The 20,304-nt window shown below is 50.5% G+C and overlaps 1 protein-coding gene across 1 annotated transcript; it reads left to right on the forward strand.

The window, feature by feature from the left end:
• Positions 1-12,459: 12,459 nt before the first annotated feature.
• On the forward strand, positions 12,460-19,705 carry FNDC11 (fibronectin type III domain containing 11). The gene is given in 3 exon segments (XM_054046401.1): positions 12,460-12,538; positions 12,541-12,567; positions 18,756-19,705. Coding segments are annotated over 3 exon segments (1,056 nt in total).
• The last annotated feature ends 599 nt before the right edge of the window (positions 19,706-20,304 follow it).

Genomic DNA, 20,304 nt, shown 5'->3' on the forward strand with positions numbered 1-20,304 from the left:
GGGCTCCCACACTGACCTCATCGCCCAGAGCAGAGTCTGCCACTCAGCCACACGATGAGCAAGTGTGTTTAAAGCATCTGCTCTCCAGAACGCTGAGGCTCTGGCGTTGCATTGTAAGACTGGAGCACGGTCATTCCACTCACACCACGGCTGGGGGCTTGAGTCCATACTTCTCTCAGGAGCCCTCCAGTCCCCACAGCAGTGTCCACACCCCGGCTCTGGCCAGAGGACTGGCTGAGCTAGTGGGCAGGATGACAGCGAGGCTTGTTTTATGACACAGGGAGCTCATCTCGGCTCATCCCCAGGCTGACAAATAGCCGTGGTTGAGCCAGCGTCAGGCTTGGCGAAGGCAGAGATAAACAGGCTAACGCCGAGGCCAACCCACGCACTCCCCCTTAGCAGGAAGATGACTCAGCCGAGGCTGCAGGAGGAGCTGGAAATGAGATTTGGACTCTGCTAAACCTTTCATCTTGACAAGTGCGGGGTGTGGGAGACCTCCATTTTCTGCCCTTTGCATTGGCCTACCAGGAACGCTGGCTGGGGACTCTGGAGCGGAGGCCACAGACTCACCAAGACAGGCAGGAGTAGCGCATAGGCCGGATGGAACCTGAAGAAGGGCTTTTTTTTCCCACCTGTCCCATCACTTCTGGGATGACTCTACAGAGATGGACCACGTCAGAGTTATCCACCACCTGCCTCAACTCCATGGAGTAGAAAACCTACTCTGATCTCGGCGCTGGATACAGATGGAGGACGGAGCCGCTACCAGTTATTCAGTTGTCTATAAATCACGTCACACTATTGTAAGAAGCTAGTCGTTTCTCCAGAGCCAGCTTCCCACCACTGGCGTCTCCGTCGGGAATGGTGGACACCCCTTAGCAGTGGAGGGCGCTCACAGCCACATCTCACCCACCTGTTTTCAGCAGAAATCACTGCAGGGAAGGCCTAAGAGGTATTGGATTCAGAGAGCTCCCAGCCCATCCAGTCTCAGCCACTCCCAGCAGCAGTTGGCACCAAGTGGGATGGGGCGAGGAGGAAGAGTAACTATCTTCAGAAACCTGGCTTCAGATTAGCATGGAGGCAGCAGACGACGTCCCCTCTCGAGTGTATTTTTTAGCATTGCACCCTATGGCTCAGCTTGCAGTGAGCACTCGGGATTCAGACATATGCAGGGGCTGTGACCTGGAATAGCAGGAGTTTCTGTGTAGTACAACGGAGGGGCACTAGCAGAGCTGGGGGGAACGACACAGGGGTGGCACAGTCGAGCCAGGACTGGGGAGCTGGGCTGTTGGGGTGGAAATGCACACAGCCCCTGAACATTCTGCGGGGCACTGGCCAACATTATTATGTCGTCAATTTCATAGACCCAGCTCGGCACAATCACGTTTCAGGTTGATCCCACCTCCAGAGAGCAAAGACACTTCTTGTGGCTGTTTCCTTTCAGGATTGATAGCCTGGCTTGCTCCTCTGTGGACTAAGCGCCAGCGAACAGAGACAGCGGGAGGCAAATGGCAAATGAAATGAGGGAATTAAAACCTCATTCCCTTGCCAGAGCTGAGAGCTTGAAACAAGTTTTCAGCCCAGAACTTTAATATGTAACAAATTACAAGGGAATCTTGTTCTCTAGAATTGCATCCGCCTCCAACCCACTTAGCGCTGTCGAGGCCTGTGCCTCCCCCGGGACGAGCCTGAACAGCAGAGATGGATGAGCTGACACAGGCATGACTTCACCTGCCTGCCCCACAGTGTGTGTGTGCGGGGGGGTGTGGGGGGGGAAGTGACAGGACAGACCTCCCCCTCTGCCCCAGCACACAGCAATACATCACTGCCAGCGGCGGGCGGTGGGCAGGAACTGAGCCGCCGGGCAATCACTCCAGTGGGGCCTGGCTCAGGGGGACCTGCTGAGCGTGCCCATGGCAGGGACAGCACGGCCGATGTCTGCTGGCTATCCGGCACGCTGGAGGGCAGGGAGAGGTCGTCGTTTCTCCTGCCATTTAGAACGGCTTCTAAGCCCCTTGACTCAGTATCCGCCCAAGCCAGTGAAGCTCCTTCTCCCAGGCTGGGATCCAAGAAGCTCCTGTGAGGTTCCAGACCTAGATCCATCAAAATCCTGTCTCCAACAAACACCCTCCCAGCTAGGCTGCCTTGGTTGAGCCCACCTGGCTCCCAGGGATGGGCCCTCTCTTCCCACATGGGCATCCAGTCCCAGGAGGTCTGGTTAGCACAAGTTCTTGGAGAGACAAGGACCCTTCACTCCAAGGGACGAGCCAACCATTCATCTTCCCTCTGGCCAGGGAGGGGCAAGCTGATGGGGCAGACGGGTCACAACAGGAGGAGAGAGGCTAGAGATGCCGGGCGCAGGGCAAGGCTGAACAACCCTTGGAGGGTGCAGCGTACAGGATGGTCCCTGCTGACAGCAGTTAGCTGAACTCCAATCACACGCCTGGCCCAGCCAACCCTGAGTCCAAACACCTCAGAGCTTTGGGCTGCCTGAAATCCAGCCTGGAGCCGGAGCCGGGTTTGGGGCTCGAGTCCATCTCTGATTAAATCTGAACCTGCCCAGACCAGCCAGAACATCCAAACCCAGCCTTCACCCCACACCATGCTCCTCCTGCCCCGTATTCCAGCCCCGGGCCCAAGCCGTGTGGGCGCCAAGAACGGACCTTGGACAGGACAGGAATGACCCGAACTCGCTGGGAGGACTGACAGTAACTTCTGTTGTAACAAGGACTGGAACGATTTCCCCATTCAGGGCTTCCAGTCACTCATCCTCTCAATCTACTGGGGTTCATTGAGGAAGGATGCACCAATGGTTCAGGCACTAGACTGGGACTTGGGAGACCTGGGCTCAAATCCTTCCTCCACCACAGACTCCCTGTGTGACCTTGGGCCAGTCATTTAGTCTCTCTGTGCCTCAGTTTTCCATCTGCGCTGATAATAGCCCAGCCCTGCCCTGCCACACAGAGGAGCTGGGCAGATGAACACCGTAGCAATGGTGAGATGCTCAGATAAGTAATTTAGATCCCAAAACAACCCGAGCCTCAATTAAAGAGAGTAAACAAGCCAGGACAGGAGCGGGGACCTGAGACAGCAGCAGCCCACACCCTGCACTGTTGTGTGACTGTTGCATTGACGTTCTCTCCGGGACAGGTGCTGTGCAGCGTTTGCTCCCATCCATTCTCCTCCCTGGGGCTGTAATACTTGGGGTGGATTTATACAGTACATTGGTGCCGTAAATTAAAGTGAGGGATTAGAGTAAGAAGCAGCCTGTGGAGCATGTTATAAATTACAGGCAAACAGGTTCCAATCCCAGAAGGTGCACTTAGTCTGGAGATATTAGTCTGCAGGTTCCCTGCCAGACACACGATCCTGACAGCTCCAATCTCAGAGCGTCGCCATCTCCTCTGCCTCCTGCCCCTGCAGGGAGTGGGGACTTTCTACCTCCTGCCACACCAGGGTCACAGAAACAAAGCCCAGCAGGGAAATCTGGCACTGAAGAGGGGGTGAGTTTCTGGAGGGCTGCGCAGAGAGGGAACACACTGCCCCACAGGGCTGCACTCAGCTGTCCGGAGGGAGTCATCCCAGCAGTGACTGGCCGCAACGGGGGCCAGAAACATCCACACCACCAGGCATTGGCGGGAAAAGAGCCTTTTCACTTAACCCAATTACAGCACCTTGGCCTGAGCTGGAATGGGCAGGGGGCAGCAGCGGGGGAAGCCCTCACTGGGCCTTTCCTTTCTTTCTCAGGCAAGCTGCTCAGGGTCTCCCATCACCAACTGGTCAAGCAGCCTGTTCTCAGAGGAAGCAGAACCCTATGGACTGTGCATCCCCTTTGCTGAAGGAGTCCTGGACAATCACACCTGCTCCCCTAGGGGTACTCACAACAAAAATGTTGTTGGCCTCAGAGTGCGGCCACCAACTCTTGCTGGTGGCCACTCTGATAATTTTTCCTACAATATTTAATTAGCTTTGGGAAAAACAAATAAATATGCACATATCCATGTCCAAATCAACAGAATAGAACAAATCAGGTGCTTTGCATGTTGTCTTTTTTCTTGTTTCTTTTGCTTTTTTGGTGGTGGTTTGTTTGCTTTTTTAAAGACTTGCTAGCTACTAAGTCTGCTGGGAAAAGTGATATTTGTTTGTATGTTTATATCACTTTTCCCAGCAGACTTACTCAGCCCCGGCAAGCCTGGGGACAAATTAAGTCCTGAATGAGGAGGTGGGTATGGGAGCAGTGGGACGCAGGGGGTGATGGAGTACTGGGGGAGGCAGCGGGGGCCAGGATTGATTAGGGGGTGTTGAGCTCAGGGCCACCGCGTGGCTGGGGAATGGAGCCCGAAGTCCTGTGGCTGGAGCCTGCCACCTGCCACCCCAGGGCTGAAGTCCGACCTCACAGCCCCTGGGAAGGTGGGGAACTCACTGGCTGCCTGCTCCTCCAGCTTGTGTGTCTCGGGGACAGGGCTCAACCACTGCTGGCAGCCCTGGGGGAGGGGCCACTGCTTTGCCCCTTCCCCCCCCGGTCACCGCCCAGGAGGCTGTGGCCTCAAGAAAAACTCCTGGTGGCCACATTTGAGAAACACTGCAAGCCCCTTGTCCTACCAAACAGCTTCCCTTGGCAGGAGCCCAGCCTGCTATCTTCTCTGTTCTGTGCCCTCCTCACTACTGACTAAGGCTGCCGGGCTCTCCCACCAGGCTTGGGTTTGTAACAGCTGTTGTGGGTGGGGTAGATTTAAGACACTGTCTTTGGGACAGACCCTTCCTGCCCTGGCCCAGTGTGTGGGATTTGTACACGTCATTACAGTTCCCAAATGAGCAGCTCCTCCAAACAAAACAAGTGGCTGGGGAAGGAAATGATCCCCCTCCTCCCTGCTTCTTTCCAGGGCCATCCTTTTCCTCAGACCCTAGTTGACTATTTACCTTTTAGACTACGTGCAAGGCAACCTTGAAACACAGGATCAAAGACAAACTGTGAGGACCAAGGCCCCCATTGCCCACCCCTTGTGATGACAGGGAACTGATCATATTGGATGTAGCCAGTTGATCATGATGGTCCTTCCCTTCTTGGTGCTCCATAGGAAATTCTCCCAAGGTCCCAGCCAATATGGCATGGAGATCAATCCCTCCCCACCCCTCAGACCCTAAAGTGGGTCAGTAGCACGTGTGATGAGTCAGGTGGCTAGCAGCATCCAGTTGGAGGATCACGGTAATGTCGGGGAGTTCCACTGCACAACTGCTAGGAATGGATGTGACCACAGAATCGCTGGTGGCAGGGAAGTGGAATGTTATTAACAAGGCATCGTAACATGCTAAAAGCTCACATCCCCCAGGGACTGGGCCCATTGTACGGCTTTGTGTAAACACAGAGCACAAAACAGTCCCTGTCCGGAGAGCTCACAGTCTAGTCTCCCCAAACCCTCTACCGCTTCTGAAGCAACTCCATTTGCCCCAACCTTTTCAAGGGGGCAGGGGCAGAACAACATGTTTAAAAATAATACGGCCGAGTGTTTTCCTTTCTCCTCTGATGATTTATCTATCAGTAAATTACTATTTCATAAGAGCAAAAGACATGAAATACGAGGGCAGAAATTGCCAGTGACTTTTAATTTGGGTACTGCTGATTCCTGTGTTCCAGTTATTGATTCTCCATAAAGATGAATCCCGGCTCCACAGCCCACAGTGACAGGCAGTATCTGAGCATTTTGCTCACTCCTCAAGATTGGAAATATTTGTTTTATTTATTGTCAGACCGCACTAATGAGGAGAGGAGGAAAATCAATTGGCTCCTTATACTTTGATCTCGAAGACAGAACCAACAAGTTCTTAATTTTACTGGTGTGGGAATGGGGATGGGACAGAAGAACTGACTAATGCCACAGACAGCAGCTGTCAGCACTTCTACAGGGCTTTCTTGGCTGATTTGAGGGGGGGGGAAGGGAGTACATGGAGTTGGATTCCTTCATGTTAATTTATTTTCATATTAATTTATAGAGATTCATAGAGTCTTGTAAAGTCTCATGGGCAAACGGATCCTGGCGTAATGCCACCAAACTCAGTGGAGTTACAGTAAGGATGACAAGAAACTAAGATCATCAGCCAGTCTATATTTTTACATTCCTAAAGTCAAGATGGAGGCCCACAGGCTATTTGGGATTCTGGGTGAGGTGGGGCATTTTTAAGGGGACCCCACAGCCCAAATGAGAGCAGCGAGAAGAGAGAAATAACAGTAAATCAAAATCAGCCTGATTGCCATGGGGGAAGCAGGGAGGAAATTGGGCCCAGATCTACAAAGGCATTGGATGTTAGGTGCCATCATGCCTTTTGGCTCTAGGCCTTAGTCCACTGGCCTTTGTGACTTTTCTTTTTGGAGGGCTCCCAGATACCAAGAACCTAGACAGTCAGGCAGACCCTGCAAAGACCCTCCTCAGCATAGCCTCCAAGCAGAGACACTCCTCACATTTAAAAATACAGGAAATTGAATCCTAAGATCTGGCAATACACTAAAAGCATCGCCTAGGACAATGCTAGCCAGCCATTGTTCTCCAGCTCATTCTCAGAAGCCTGAGTCACAGCTTCAGAAGGAAAACAAAGGTATCTAATTCAAAAAGAAAACATCGCTCTCCCCGCCACAGACTCCAGGGAGGAGCACAGAGGCCAGCTCCTGGCCCTGTGGGAGAGGGGGTCTAAACTACTGTGATGTGGAATTGCTTTCCCGTTTGAAGCATGCACTGTGTGACACGGAGAAAGTGTGCGTGCCGGCAGCGTAGCCTATTGGTTTGGAGTAGGAGACAGGGAGTCAGGACTTCCCAGCTCTGCCACTGACTTGCTGTGTGGCCTTGAGCAAGTCACTTAGCAGCTCAGTGCCCCAGTTTTCCTATCTGTAAAATGGGGCTAAGATTTGCTGCCTCCCAGGGGTGCTGTGAGGCTTAGTTCATGAGTGTTTGAGACAACTGAATGAAAGGCACTGTAGATAGGGTGACCAGACAGCACATGTGAAAAATCGGGACAGAGGGTGGGGGGTAATAGGAGCCTATATAAGAAAAAGACCCAAAAATCGGGACTGTCCCTATAAAATCGGGACATCTGGTCACCCTAACTGTAGAGTACTGTGGTTAGCTGGAGTGTGGCAGGAGCAGTGCCGCTTAAAAACACTTCCTGCGGCCAGCCAGAGTTCTGGGGATGCAGTTCAAAATCAGATCTCTGGAAGACCTTTGAGAGTCGTAGCCTTCTCCTCCCTAGAGATGAAGAGAGGCAGATGAGATCTGAGCTGTTGAGTTCCACTTACTCTGCCAAGATGGGAAGCATCAGTGTGAACAATAAGGGTACAAACAGGAGACCTGAGATTTGCCAGGGTGATTGTCTGATTGAACTGGGCCTATGGACCCGACAGCAAAACAAGATCCTGGGACCAAACACTACACCCTCCAATGCAATCATGATGTGTCACATCGCCACCACACACGAGTTGTAAGGGTGCTGTGGAAATCACCACTTTAAAAAGCACAAGTCTGGAAGAGATCTCAGCATATACAATCCACTCAGATGCTGATATATTCGGACATCATCCAGAGACACACACGTCAAACATAATAATGAAGGAAACCGACTGGGATCTGATTTCCGGGATATGAAACAATATTTGTGTATTGCTGACAGGGTTTGTTATCCTGCAACGAGCACTGAATACAGATATCCACTGCAGACATGGGATACTGCTGCTTTTCTGGTAGACTGTGATGATGTGCCTGCCACGGCACCTTTGTCTAGGACATAAAGCAGGATTTTAAAAGGCGGTGGAGGCTGGCTTTTCAGTTATTGCTCAGCGATCTATTTGTAAGCACTGCACATTTGCTGAGAGAAATCACCTCCAAGTTTGATCCCTACCCTCCTATAGCTTGGTACCTTGGGTGATTTCATGTCACCATACCAATGATGGGAAATATCACTAGTTAAAAAATACCAGTGGGTGAGTAGATGGATTTGGCCAAGAGCTCTTTGGTACCCAAATAGCCCTAGAACCTCTTCAGAGCAGTGATCATTTATTCTGCAGCTACATCAAAACCCAGGAGAGGGGCCCAGATATTAAACTGATAAGAACAGATAGTAGATAATGGTTTCACCCCTCAGCTCATAGAGAGCCAAGAAGCGATTTCTACCACTAGGAGAGGGCTTAGAGATAGACACTGGGGAAGAACTAACCTTTGGCCTCAGTCTCAGCAGAAATTTAGCACAGTGCTCCTGGTGGATATAAGTTACGAGGTAACCATAAACTGCCAGATGAGTCCATTGCAAAACCAAAGTGCATTGTACAGTTACTTTGCTATGCAACAGTGAGAGCCTGTGCTTGCCAGCGGATGGAGCACAGGGCTGGGAGCCAGGAATTTCTCAAATCTAATCTTGGCGCTGCCCATCACAGGGTTGGTGCTATGCCCCAGCTTTTGAACAGTGTCTTGGAGGAACCCCTTCAGCGAGCCAGCCCCCCAAGAACTCACCCTTCCTTCATGGTAGGCCTCATGGCCTCAACACCCCTGAGAAGGAGCCTCTGGACTCAAGCACTCCTACTTCACACCATGAGCTCTGCCCTGCGAGTCCACACTGAGACTTGTGCCCTCTCTGGGGACCAGTGCCCCTGGGCAAGGATCTTCAGTGACACCAAGCAGCATTTTCAGAACAGAGTAGCATTAGACAACCGGAACACGGCAAGGGAAATGCTCAGGTTAGCATGGAAAAATGAAGGTTAAAAGCTAGGCCCGTCTGGCCAAGCCAGAGCAACCAATCAGCCAAGCTGTAATGGATTCCATTTCAGGTTCTGTCTCTCCCAGATTCCTTGGGCAAATCCAGCTTCTGCCAGAAGCCCACTCCTTGTCCCCAGCTGGTCACTTCCCAGTCCTTTGTCTCCAGGCAAGGTCACACTGAGTTCACAACTGCACCCACCCAAGTTTCCCACTGTTGAGTGTTGTTCAGTCATTGGAGATTGCATTCTCCTTCTGAACCCCTTGGTGATCTGGAAAAAGAAGAACAGGAGTACTTGTGGCACCTTAGAGACTAACAAATTTATTAGAGCATAAGCTTTCGTGGACTACAGCCCAATAAGCTTTCGTGGACTACAGCCCACTTCTTCAGAAGAAGTGGGCTGTAGTCCACGAAAGCTTATGCTCTAATAAATTTGTTAGTCTCTAAGGTGCCACAAGTACTCCTGTTCTTCTTTTTGCGGATACAGACTAACACGGCTGTTACTCTGAAACTTGGTGATCTGGGTTGGTTTCAATCAGTTCCTTAAAGACCTATTCATTGAGACCCATCCAGCAAGATGACACCCACACCTTATGTCCTGAGCTGTTCCAGGAGCCGTGTTAACCCTTTTGCACCCACTGCGTAGCAATGCAAAGTACAGAGGGAAACTGAGGCAAGCAGGGTTCATAAAAACATACAGAAAATTCCCGCTTTGTCACACCTCGGGCAAGCAATTATGGGCCAGCATTCCCCGGCACTGATCAGTGAGGTTCCCATTGACTTCAGTGAGAGCTGCAGGTACTCGGCACCTCTGAAAAGCAGGCCATTAACTGGAGTGCCTTGGGATCCTCCTCTGAAAAACAGAGCTGCCTGCCACACTGGGCGCTATCAGGCTTGGCTGAGGTTTGACAGCATTCTGAAGCTGTACCGTGTGAGAGCAGTGCTAAGTATCACGTTCACATAGGGAGTCACTGTCCATCAAGAGGAGGAAGGAGCAGGGATCAAGGTATAATACATTGTGTGCAAGAAGAGGAGGTGTAGTGGGTGGCAGGTGAAGGTCATGGATACAGAAGGTTTAAACCAAGTGCTGTGCGTGAAAAGTGCAGGGTGGGTGGCAGCAGAGAAAAATGCGGGGAGGGGGGAAGTGTGTGCAGTGGGTGAAAGGTGAGGGAGGTGGGTGGGTCTAGAGGCTACAGAGTGATGGCTCTGCAGTGGGTGGCATATGAAGGAGATGCTCATAAAGGGGGAAATGAGCTGCTCAGTTCTCTTTCTGCACTGGACCCTCCCAAACCCATCTAGTTTTTCTTCTTCTACTCTGGGAAAGTGTGTGGAGGGGGTTGTTTTGGGTAGGTGACTTGAATCTTCGTGTTGGGCAGCCAAAAACATCTCACCCGTATTTCTTCCCCGGCCTAGTCACTATTCAATAGCACGCTCCCACTGCAACGAGGCAAAGTTTAAAACAGTGAAAATCTTTCAGTGTTTTCCACTGACCGGGGGGGGGGGGGGGGGGGGGGGGGGGGGGGGGGGGAAGAGAGGGAACAATTTTGCTGCCCTCTTGTGGAGAAAGGATATAGAAAATTATCTTTCATCCTTAAGTTCTGACCTAGCAATGGTTCGAGGGGGAGTAGAGCAGAATCCCTCTCCTAAGGACTCACTAAAAGCTTGTTTTCCCGTAAATCAAACCCCATGGACATTAAGAGTCCAGCACTCACCTTCTAGCCCATGAGTGCACTTGAGATCGACCGGGACTTTCCTGTCTGTTCCAACCGGTGACATTCCCAGGAGTCGATGCAGAGCAGTCTTAGCAGAAGGCCTTTGCAGCTTGTCCCTTCCGGCTGCCTAGCAGGTCCTTTGATTCCCCCGTTGGGGTAGTTCTCCGTCCACTTCTCTATATTCTTCCAGTCTTCACACATAGAACTTAAATGTTAAGGGCCACATTGGGATCCCCTTACTCACACCCCTTCTGCCACCAATCAGCCAGCTCCAGGAATCAGGTACTACACAGTATCTGGGATCTGTCCCTAAGGCAGGAAGTTGTGTAAACCCCTTCAAGAAAATTAATTGAAAATGGGCTCAGGGCCAAGTATCTGAACCGGTTAGTTTTGTGCAGCAAAATGTATTTATTAGGTCCTAAGCATAGTTCTCAGTGCCCCAAACCCCACGCGGAAGCAGGTAGGAATGAAATCTATAACAGTAGGTACCTGGGCACGTGCAAGCCCAGGATGGGGTATGGGCCATGGGCCAGCCGTATTCTCCCTGCCGGCTGAGACAGTGAAATCATAGGATCAAAAACCAGGCAGGCAGGAGCGCAAAAGAAACAAACTGCAAATAAAAAATCAGGGCTGGTCTTAGCCCTTAAGAGAGCTTCTATGCTGCTGTTTCCAGGTGTCCTCCCCAGCACCAGGCACAGACCCACCCCCTTCCCCCGAGCAGTCCTCTGCCACCGACCCAGCTCAGACCTCCCCATCCTGCCCAGCGAGCAGAACCAACCCAGCTGCCCCTCACTCACCCCCCCCCCGTTCCCCACTCATCCAGACACTCACCTGTGCCTCTCCCACCTCCCCAGCCCCCTCCTCTGCCTCTCCCAGCCCCCTACCCCCAGCTCTGTCTGTGCCTCCCCAGCCCCCACCCCCTGACCTCCCATGCCTCTCCCCAGCCCCCCACCCCCACAGCCCCCACCCCCTGACCTCCCATGCCTCTCCCCAGCCCCCCACCCCCACAGCCCCCCTTCTCTGCTTCTCCCAGCCCCCCACAGAGCTCCCCAGCCCTGGCTGTGCCTCTCCCACCTCCCCAGCCCCCTACCCCCAGCTCTACCTGTGCCTCTCCCCGCTCCCCACCCCCTAACCTCCCTGTGCCTCTCCCCGGCCCCCACAGCCCCCCTTCTCTGCTTCTCCCAGCCCCTCCTCTGCCTCTCCCAGCCCCCTACCCCCAGCCTTACCTGTGCCTCTCCCAGGCTCCCACCCCCACAGCCCTGCCCAGCCCAGCCCCCCTTCTCTGCCTCTCCCAGCCCTGCCTGTGCTTCCCCCATCCCCCCCACCCCCTGACCTCCCTGTGCCTCTCCCCGGCCCACAGCCCCCCTTCTCTGCTTCTCCCAGCCCCCCACAGACCTCCCCAGCCTTACCTGTGCCTCTCCCAGGCTCCCACCCCCACAGCCCTGCCCAGCCCAGCCCCCCTTCTCTGCCTCTCCCAGCCCTGCCTGTGCTTCCCCCATTCCCCCACCCCCTGAACTTCTTGTGCCTCTCCCCGGCCCCCACCCCCACAGCCCCCCTTCTCTGCTTCTCCCAGCCCCCCATAGACCTCCCCAGCCCTGGCTGTGCCTCTCCCACCTCCCCAGCCCCCTACCCCCAGCTCTACCTGTGCCTCTCCCCGCTCCCCACCCCCTAACCTCCCTGTGCCTCTCCCCGGCCCCCCACACCCTGAACTCCCTGTGCCTCTCCCCGGCCCCCACAGCCCCCCTTCTCTGCTTCTCCCAGCCCCCCATAGACCTCCCCAGCCCTGGCTGTGCCTCTCCCACCTCCCCAGCCCCTCCTCTGCCTCTCCCAGCCCTGCCTGTGCTTCCCCCAGCCCCCTACCCCCTGATTTCCCTGTGCCTCTCCCCCCCCTCGCCCATTTACCCCCCCCACTGTCCAGGCCCCCCTCACTCGAACCCCCCCAGCCCTGCCCTGCCCTGCCCGCGGGGGGCAGACGGGGCGGGCCCCAGAACCCGGGGGGGGGGCTGCACGAACAATGGGTTCCCATGGCAGCTGCCTGGGGCTGGCCGGAGCCAGGGCAGCCCGGCCCAGGAGAGGGGGCGGCGGGGAGCTGCCCGGGACACGCCGCCCGGCTCGGCCACAGGTCAGGAGACCCCCCGCGGGCAACCAGCCAGAGGGGCCCCGGGGGCAGAAAGGGGGCCGGGGGAGGGGCATGGAGGAGGGACCCCTGAGAGGATGATGCAGAAAAGGGGGGGAGGGTGCAGGAAGGGGGGAATTCCCAGGGGAGGGGCAGGAAGGGGGGACGCCTGAAGGGAGGAAGGGTGCAGGAAGGGGGGAATTCCCAGGGGAGGTGCAGGAAGGGGGGAATTCCCAGGGGAGGGGCATGGAGAGGGAAGGACTCCCGGGGTGGATGGCAGGCAGAGAGGAGTGGGTGGACACCCCCTCCCAGGAGCCAGCACAGAGGCTCGGGGGAGCCCCCCAAGGCAGTGGGGGAGGGGGGCGGGGAAGTCCCTTCTCTGTGCCTCCCTGCTCTGGGCATAAAGGGTGAAAGCCAAGGAGGCCTGGCACTCCCCAGCCGGCGGGGGGCAAGCCCCAGATCCCCTCACTGCCATTAGCAGGGCACCACAGCTGCCTCCCTTCCAGCCCCTCGCCTTCCCCACGGCTGGAGCGTCAGCTGCCCCCAGAGTGAGGGTGTTGCATCGGGGTCAGACTGGGCCCTGCGCTGTCATGCCCATGAGGAGGAACAATTACTTCTTTCTAGGGTACAACAGAAAACACAAAAGCAGCCACAGTTCAGCACTACCGGACCCTGAGACCGGGCTCTCCCTAGACTGCCCCCTTAGGCCTGCTGGCTGGGATTGTCCAAGGCTCCTCAGGGAATTAGGCACCTCACTCCCAACAATTTACATCAGCCTCAGTTACTAACACTGAACCCATTGCTAAAATCTAAATTCACTTCTCCCTCATCCCGCTGCCTTCTTTTGCCTTTCTCTGAACAAACTGCAAGGCATAAGCCAATTTCACTGTCAGTTATAGTCAGTTTCACTTTCAGCATCTTCCCTGCTTTCATTTTTTTTAGGCCCTAATTCCTGCAATTGTTGCATGCAGCTAGATCAGGGGTCAGCAGCCTTTCAGAAGTGCTGTGCTGAATCTTCATTTATTCACTCTAATTAAAGGTTTCGCTTGCCAGTCATACATTTTAACGTTTTTAGAAGGTCTCTTTCTATAAGTCTATAATATAGAACTAAACTATTGTTGTATGTAAAGTAAATAAGATTTTTTAAACGTTTAAGACGCTTCATTTAAAATTACATTAAAACGCAGAGCCCCTCGGACCAGTGGCCAAGACCCGGGCAGTGTAAGTGCCACTGAAAATCAGCTCGCGGGCTGCCTTCGGCATGTGTGCCACAGGTTGCCTACCCCTGAGCTAGATCCTCACTCCTCCATAAAGCCACGCAGGTGTTTTAAAAGCATCTCTGTCCAATGGAATGCAGAAATAATTATAGAAATATTTCTGTTGGATTTAGCTTTGTAAGAGCTCGTTTTTACATCATCTAAAGTTTTGGGCCAAATAACCCAATAAACTGCTAGCTCTATATTACATTTTATACTGTGGTGCCCTGGGGCTGATCTGTGTCAAAGTTTTGGCTTTACCTTGTTTTCCTGCATTGTTCTGGTGGAAAGAATAAAGTTTAAAAAATTCAGGACATGTTTGAATTGACAATATCCTTGAAAAAGTATCCCTGGGAATGAAGGGATTATCATTGAAATAAGTACATGGAGTGTTGGTCCCAGGATATCAGAGACACAAGGTGGATGTAGGAATATTTTTTATTGGACCAACTTCTACAGGTGAGAAAGAGAAGCTTTCCATCTACACAAAGCTCTTCTTCAGGTCTGCAAACGGTACATGCTGAAAGCTCAAAAACTTGTCTGTAGAAGCTGGTTCAATAAAAGATAGTCACTCACTCACCCTGAGAAATAAGTGACACTTTTGCACTTCTATAATCCAAAAACTGAAAGCACGTCACAAATTTAATTATACCTCATAATCTAATGCCCCATGAAGTTAAGTATTACCAACCACATTATATAAATGGGGATAATGGGGCACAGATTGGTGCTGTTCTACTGACTAGGTAACACGGTCTTGTCAGAAAACGTGAGGAGGAAGAGTAAAATTTCAGAATTATGCACTGTAAACACTTTATAAAAAACAACTCTCTAAAAAAAAGCCGCTAATGCCATGGCTGTCAGATAGCTACTTGAGAACTATTCTCCGTGTGTGGCACTAGCTCCCTCTTCGTGGTATTGAAGCGACAGCTTGACATTGCACATTTTCTTGGTCTTCCATATCAACTATGTTCAGTTTTCAAGTCTAAATATGAGCTTCAAGCTGACATCCAAAACAAGCTGCATTCTGGTTCAGTCATTATCACGGACAGTAAAGATTCAAGAACCGGAATTTAGCTGACAATTCTGTTTTTGATACCTAAGCCATAGATACCCCAACTAAAAGAGAATACAGGTAGGTCTTCCATGGCTACATTGGCTCAGTGGTGGTATCAAACACGACCCTGGCCTTGGTCATTGTAGGAAACAGATACAACGAAGGAGACAGAGCAGATGTGGAGTTATAAAGGGCCATTTCCATTGTCTCTTTTCTGACTGATTAACCATTACTTCGTTCACCATTGTTCTTCACGTGTTGTGTGTCATGTTGTTACGGTGAAACGCTTATGGAATTACACGTTTCATCCACATGCAAATGAATATAATTCATTCTGAACCATTATAATGTAAACTAAACAAAAGGTGGGGAGAAGAATTGGTCATTCAAAATGTTTACGTTTAGTAATGGGTTGCACTGTCAAGCAGAAAGGACATGTGATAGTTCCTCTCCTTACAACTCTGGTGAGGTAGCACTGGGACCATCCCATTCAGTTCAGGCCACTGCACTCCCAGAAAGATACTGATAGATTGGAGGTCTTTTAAAGATCAGTAGCCAAGCTGATTTGAAGCCAAGATCCTGCAGCTGCCTAAAGGAAAGCCTAAGACCTGAATGTGTGTATAGCTTGGCTAAGCAAACTAAGGGAGGGATTCAGAGTAACAGCCGTGTTAGTCTGTATCCGCAAAAAGAAGAACAGGAGTACTTGTGGCACCTTAGAGACTAACAAATTTATTAGAGCATAAGCTTTCGTGGACTACAGCCCACTTCTTCGGATGCATATAGAATGGAACATATAATGAGGAGATATATATACACACATACAGAGAGCATAAACAGGTGGGAGTTGTCTTACCAACTCTGAGAGGCCAATTAATTAAGAGAAAAAAAACAAAAAAAAACTTTTGAAGTGATAATCAAGCTAGCCGAGTACAGACAGTGTGATAAGAAGTGTGAGAGTACTTACAAGGGGAGATAGAGTCAACGTTTGTAATGGCTCAGCCATTCCCAGTCCTTATTCAAACCGGAGTTGATTGTGTCTAGTTTGCATATCAATTCTAGCTCTGCAGTCTCTCTTTGGAGTCTGTTTTTGAAGTTTTTCTGTTGTAATATAGCCACCCGCAGGTCTGTCACTGAATGACCAGACAGGTTAAAGTGTTCTCCCACTGGTTTTTGAGTATTTTGATTCCTGATGTCAGATTTGTGTCCATTAATTCTTTTGCGTAGAGACTGTCCGGTTTGGCCAATGTACATGGCAGAGGGGCATTGCTGGCACATGATGGCATATATCACATTGGTAGATGTGCAGGTGAACGAGCCCCTGATGGTATGGCTGATGTGATTAGGTCCTATGATGATGTCACTTGAATAGATATGTGGACAGAGTTGGCATCGGGGTTTGTTACAAGGATAGGTTCCTGGGTTAGTGGTTTTGTTCAGTGATGTGTGGTTGCTGGTGAGTATTTGCTTTAGGTTGGGGGGTTGTCTGTAAGCGAGGACAGGTCTGTCTCCCAAGATCTGTGAGAGTAAAGGATCATCTTTCAGGATAGGTTGTAGATCTCTGATGATGCGCTGGAGAGGTTTTAGTTGGGGGCTGAAGGTGACAGCTAGTGGTGTTCTGTTGTTTTCTTTGTTGGGCCTGTCTTGTAGGAGGTGACTTCTGGGTACTCGTCTGGCTCTGTCAATCTGTTTTTTCACTTCAGCAGGTGGGTATTGTAGTTTTAAGAATGCTTGATAGAGATCTTGTAGGTGCTTGTCTCTATCCGAGGGATTGGAGCAAATGCGGTTATATCTTAGAGCTTGGCTGTAGACAATGGATCGTGTGGTGTGTCCTGGATGGAAGCTGGAGGCATGTAGGTAAGTGTAGCGGTCAGTAGGTTTCCGGTATAGGGTGGTATTGATGTGACCATCGCTTATTAGCACAGTAGTGTCCAGGAAATGGACCGCTTGTGTGGATTGATCTAGGCTGAGGTTGATGGTGGGATGGAAATTATTGAAATCATGGTGAAATTCCTCAAGGGCTTCTTTTCCATGGGTCCAGATGATGAAGATGTCATCAATGTAGCGCAAGTAGAGTAGGGGCGTTAGGGGACGAGAGCTAAGGAAGCGTTGTTCTAAGTCAGCCATAAAAATGTTGGCATATTGTGCCGCTGCTATGGGTACCCGCATGGCCCCACAATATGCCATTTACTCTCACAGATCTTGGGAGACAGACCTGTCCTCGCTTACAGACAACCCCCCAACCTAAAGCAAATACTCACCAGCAACCACACATCACTGAACAAAACCACTAACCCAGGAACCTATCCTTGTAACAAACCCCGATGCCAACTCTGTCCACATATCTATTCAAGTGACATCATCATAGGACCTAATCACATCAGCCATACCATCAGGGGCTCGTTCACCTGCACATCTACCAATGTGATATATGCCATCATGTGCCAGCAATGCCCCTCTGCCATGTACATTGGCCAAACCGGACAGTCTCTACGCAAAAGAATTAATGGACACAAATCTGACATCAGGAATCAAAATACTCAAAAACCAGTGGGAGAACACTTTAACCTGTCTGGTCATTCAGTGACAGACCTGCGGGTGGCTATATTACAACAGAAAAACTTCAAAAACAGACTCCAAAGAGAGACTGCAGAGCTAGAATTGATATGCAAACTAGACACAATCAACTCCGGTTTGAATAAGGACTGGGAATGGCTGAGCCATTACAAACGTTGACTCTATCTCCCCTTGTAAGTACTCTCACACTTCTTATCACACTGTCTGTACTCGGCTAGCTTGATTATCACTTCAAAAGTTTTTTTTTGTTTTTTTTCTCTTAATTAATTGGCCTCTCAGAGTTGGTAAGACAACTCCCACCTGTTTATGCTCTCTGTATGTGTGTATATATATCTCCTCATTATATGTTCCATTCTATATGCATCCGAAGAAGTGGGCTGTAGTCCACGAAAGCTTATGCTCTAATAAATTTGTTAGTCTCCAAGGTGCCACAAGTACTCCTGTTCTTTTTAAGGGAGGGATGTAGACATCTGCAGCTATAAGAGATGTGAATGACCAGCAAGAATGGAGAAAGAGAGAACTTAGGGTGGTATAAAAGGGTCTCATTAGAACTAATGAGATAAGGGGAAAATGTGAGTATCAGGATCAGTTATTTACCCCTTCACATAACACAAGAATCAGGGGTCACCTATTGACATTAATAGGCAGCAGGTTTAAAACAAACCAAAGGAAGTATTTCTTCACACAACACACAGTCAACCTATAGAACTCTTTGCCAGAGAATGTTGTGAAGGCCAAAGCTATGGTGGGGTTAAAAAAATAACCAAACAATTAGATGAGTTCATGGAAGATAGGTCCATCAATGGCTATTAGCCAAGATGGTCAGGGACGCAACCCCACGCTCTGAGAGTCCCTAGACCCTGATTGCTAGAAGCTAGGTATGGACAACAGGGGATGGATCACTCGCTAATTGTCCTGCTCATTCTCTCTGAAGCATCTGGCATTGGCCACTGTCAGAAGACAGGATATTGGGCTAAATGGACCATTGGTCTGACCCCGTGTGGCTGTTCTTATCTATTAAACTAAGATATAGTCTCTCAAGGGAAATAGCAGGAGCCCAGTTGATTGGGATATTTAGGACTAGACTAAACAAAGCACTCAAAATCATAATGTTAGAAAGAAATGTTCTTGCATTGGCAGGGAGCCTGATTGAGTCTAACAGTTCTTATCCCATCTCTAATTTCTAAGATAATTTATAATTAATGTTAAAGAAGTATAAGGAAACAGCAGTCACCATCATGGTATGCTCCATGTTGACTGCTTTTCCTTTGGTTCTTAAATGATGTTATTGTTGCTTTCCTGCACAGCAACTATGAGTTTTGGAACCATGGATGTGTATTTGAATGAGATAGAAAACAATCTGCAGAGTATTTTGTACAACGAAGAGGAGGACCAGGAGAATGAAACCTGGAAGATGTACACGGAGAGGAAGAACATTGTGCTCGAGTTCCTGCACTCTGACTTGAGTCTCCACCTGCTGAAACGCCACCATAAGCGAATTGAGCTTCTGAAAAAGTGCTCTTATTACATTGAAATTCTGCCCAAACATTTGGCACTGGGAGACCAGAACCACCTCATGCTGCCCACCACTATGTTCCAGCTGATTGACCTCTGGAGATTCCAGAGGATGAAGAAGGTTGGAACAGTCCAAACCAAAATCCAGCTGTTGCTCTTAACTGACCTGTTAGAACAATTGGAACAGGGGCGGGAGGAGCTGGTCCACTTCCTGGAGACCTATGACATGGTAACATTCCTTGCCAGGTGGGACCTGGTCAAGCAAAAGCTGTCAAATCTGTCTGAGCTGATGGATAATTTCCTTGCCATGCTAGTGCCTGGACGGCTGTATGTCAAGCATCGTCTGGTGTCGGATGTTGGGGCTACCAAAATCCCACACATTAGGCTTGTTCTGAGTACCAAGATGCCAGTGATGTTTGATCGAAAGGAATCGGTGGCACATGAGGACTGGGTGAGCCTCAAGTGGTTTATCACAAGTCAACAGTCACAGCCTGAACAGTATGAACTCAGGTTTAAGCTACTGGAGCCCCGAACCCAGCAAGAGAGGATCCAGTGTGGAATAATGCCGGTCACGTCCAACATGTGTGAAATCCGGAACCTGCTGTCTGACAGATCATACAGATTCACAGTTAAAAGGGCAGAGGTTTACACACTCGTTTATGAACAGTGGCGTGATACCATCACATTGAAGACAAAACCTTACCCTGAGGAAGACATGGAGAGCACCATGTGCGAACCCTGACGGATGAAACAGCAGACAAGACTTTTCTAATTTTATCAATTCAAAGAAGTTGAATAAGTAAAATTTAAAATGTATTTTTAAAGGTTTTTGCATAAAAATTGAGCTTGTTCTGTCTTAAATTGTAATTTTACAAAGTGCCTCATATACATCTTTATGGGCTGAAAACAACACAGTTTAACAGTCACCACCACCCCTTGTGCCTCCACCCACCCTTCGTGCCATCCGTTGCCAATGAAGGCCAGCTACCCCTTGTAGTGAGTAAGCTAAGCAGACTATAGCAGTGGGTAAAAGATGACCACATTGTGTCTGACACAAAACAATTTAGGGAAAGTTTATCCACTGTCCGGTGCCTTCCTACAAATCAACAGCTGACCCAGTGCCTTCTTCCCACACAATGTCCTCACTTTTCATTGCCCTTCCCCCTACCCCCGACTCCTTGTGTCCTTTCCTCATTGCCCCTTGTCACAGCAACAGTGCTCTTTTTACACGCACATACTCACCTGAATCCCAATCCCCATGATCGCTCACCACTGCCCAGTCTCCATCCCCAGGTTCCTTCCTCCAGTCTCTGCCATGTAGTTGCCCTCTCATTTCCCGTC

Source organism: Malaclemys terrapin, chromosome 12 (assembly GCF_027887155.1).
Source record: "Malaclemys terrapin pileata isolate rMalTer1 chromosome 12, rMalTer1.hap1, whole genome shotgun sequence".
NCBI lineage: Eukaryota > Metazoa > Chordata > Testudines > Emydidae > Malaclemys > Malaclemys terrapin.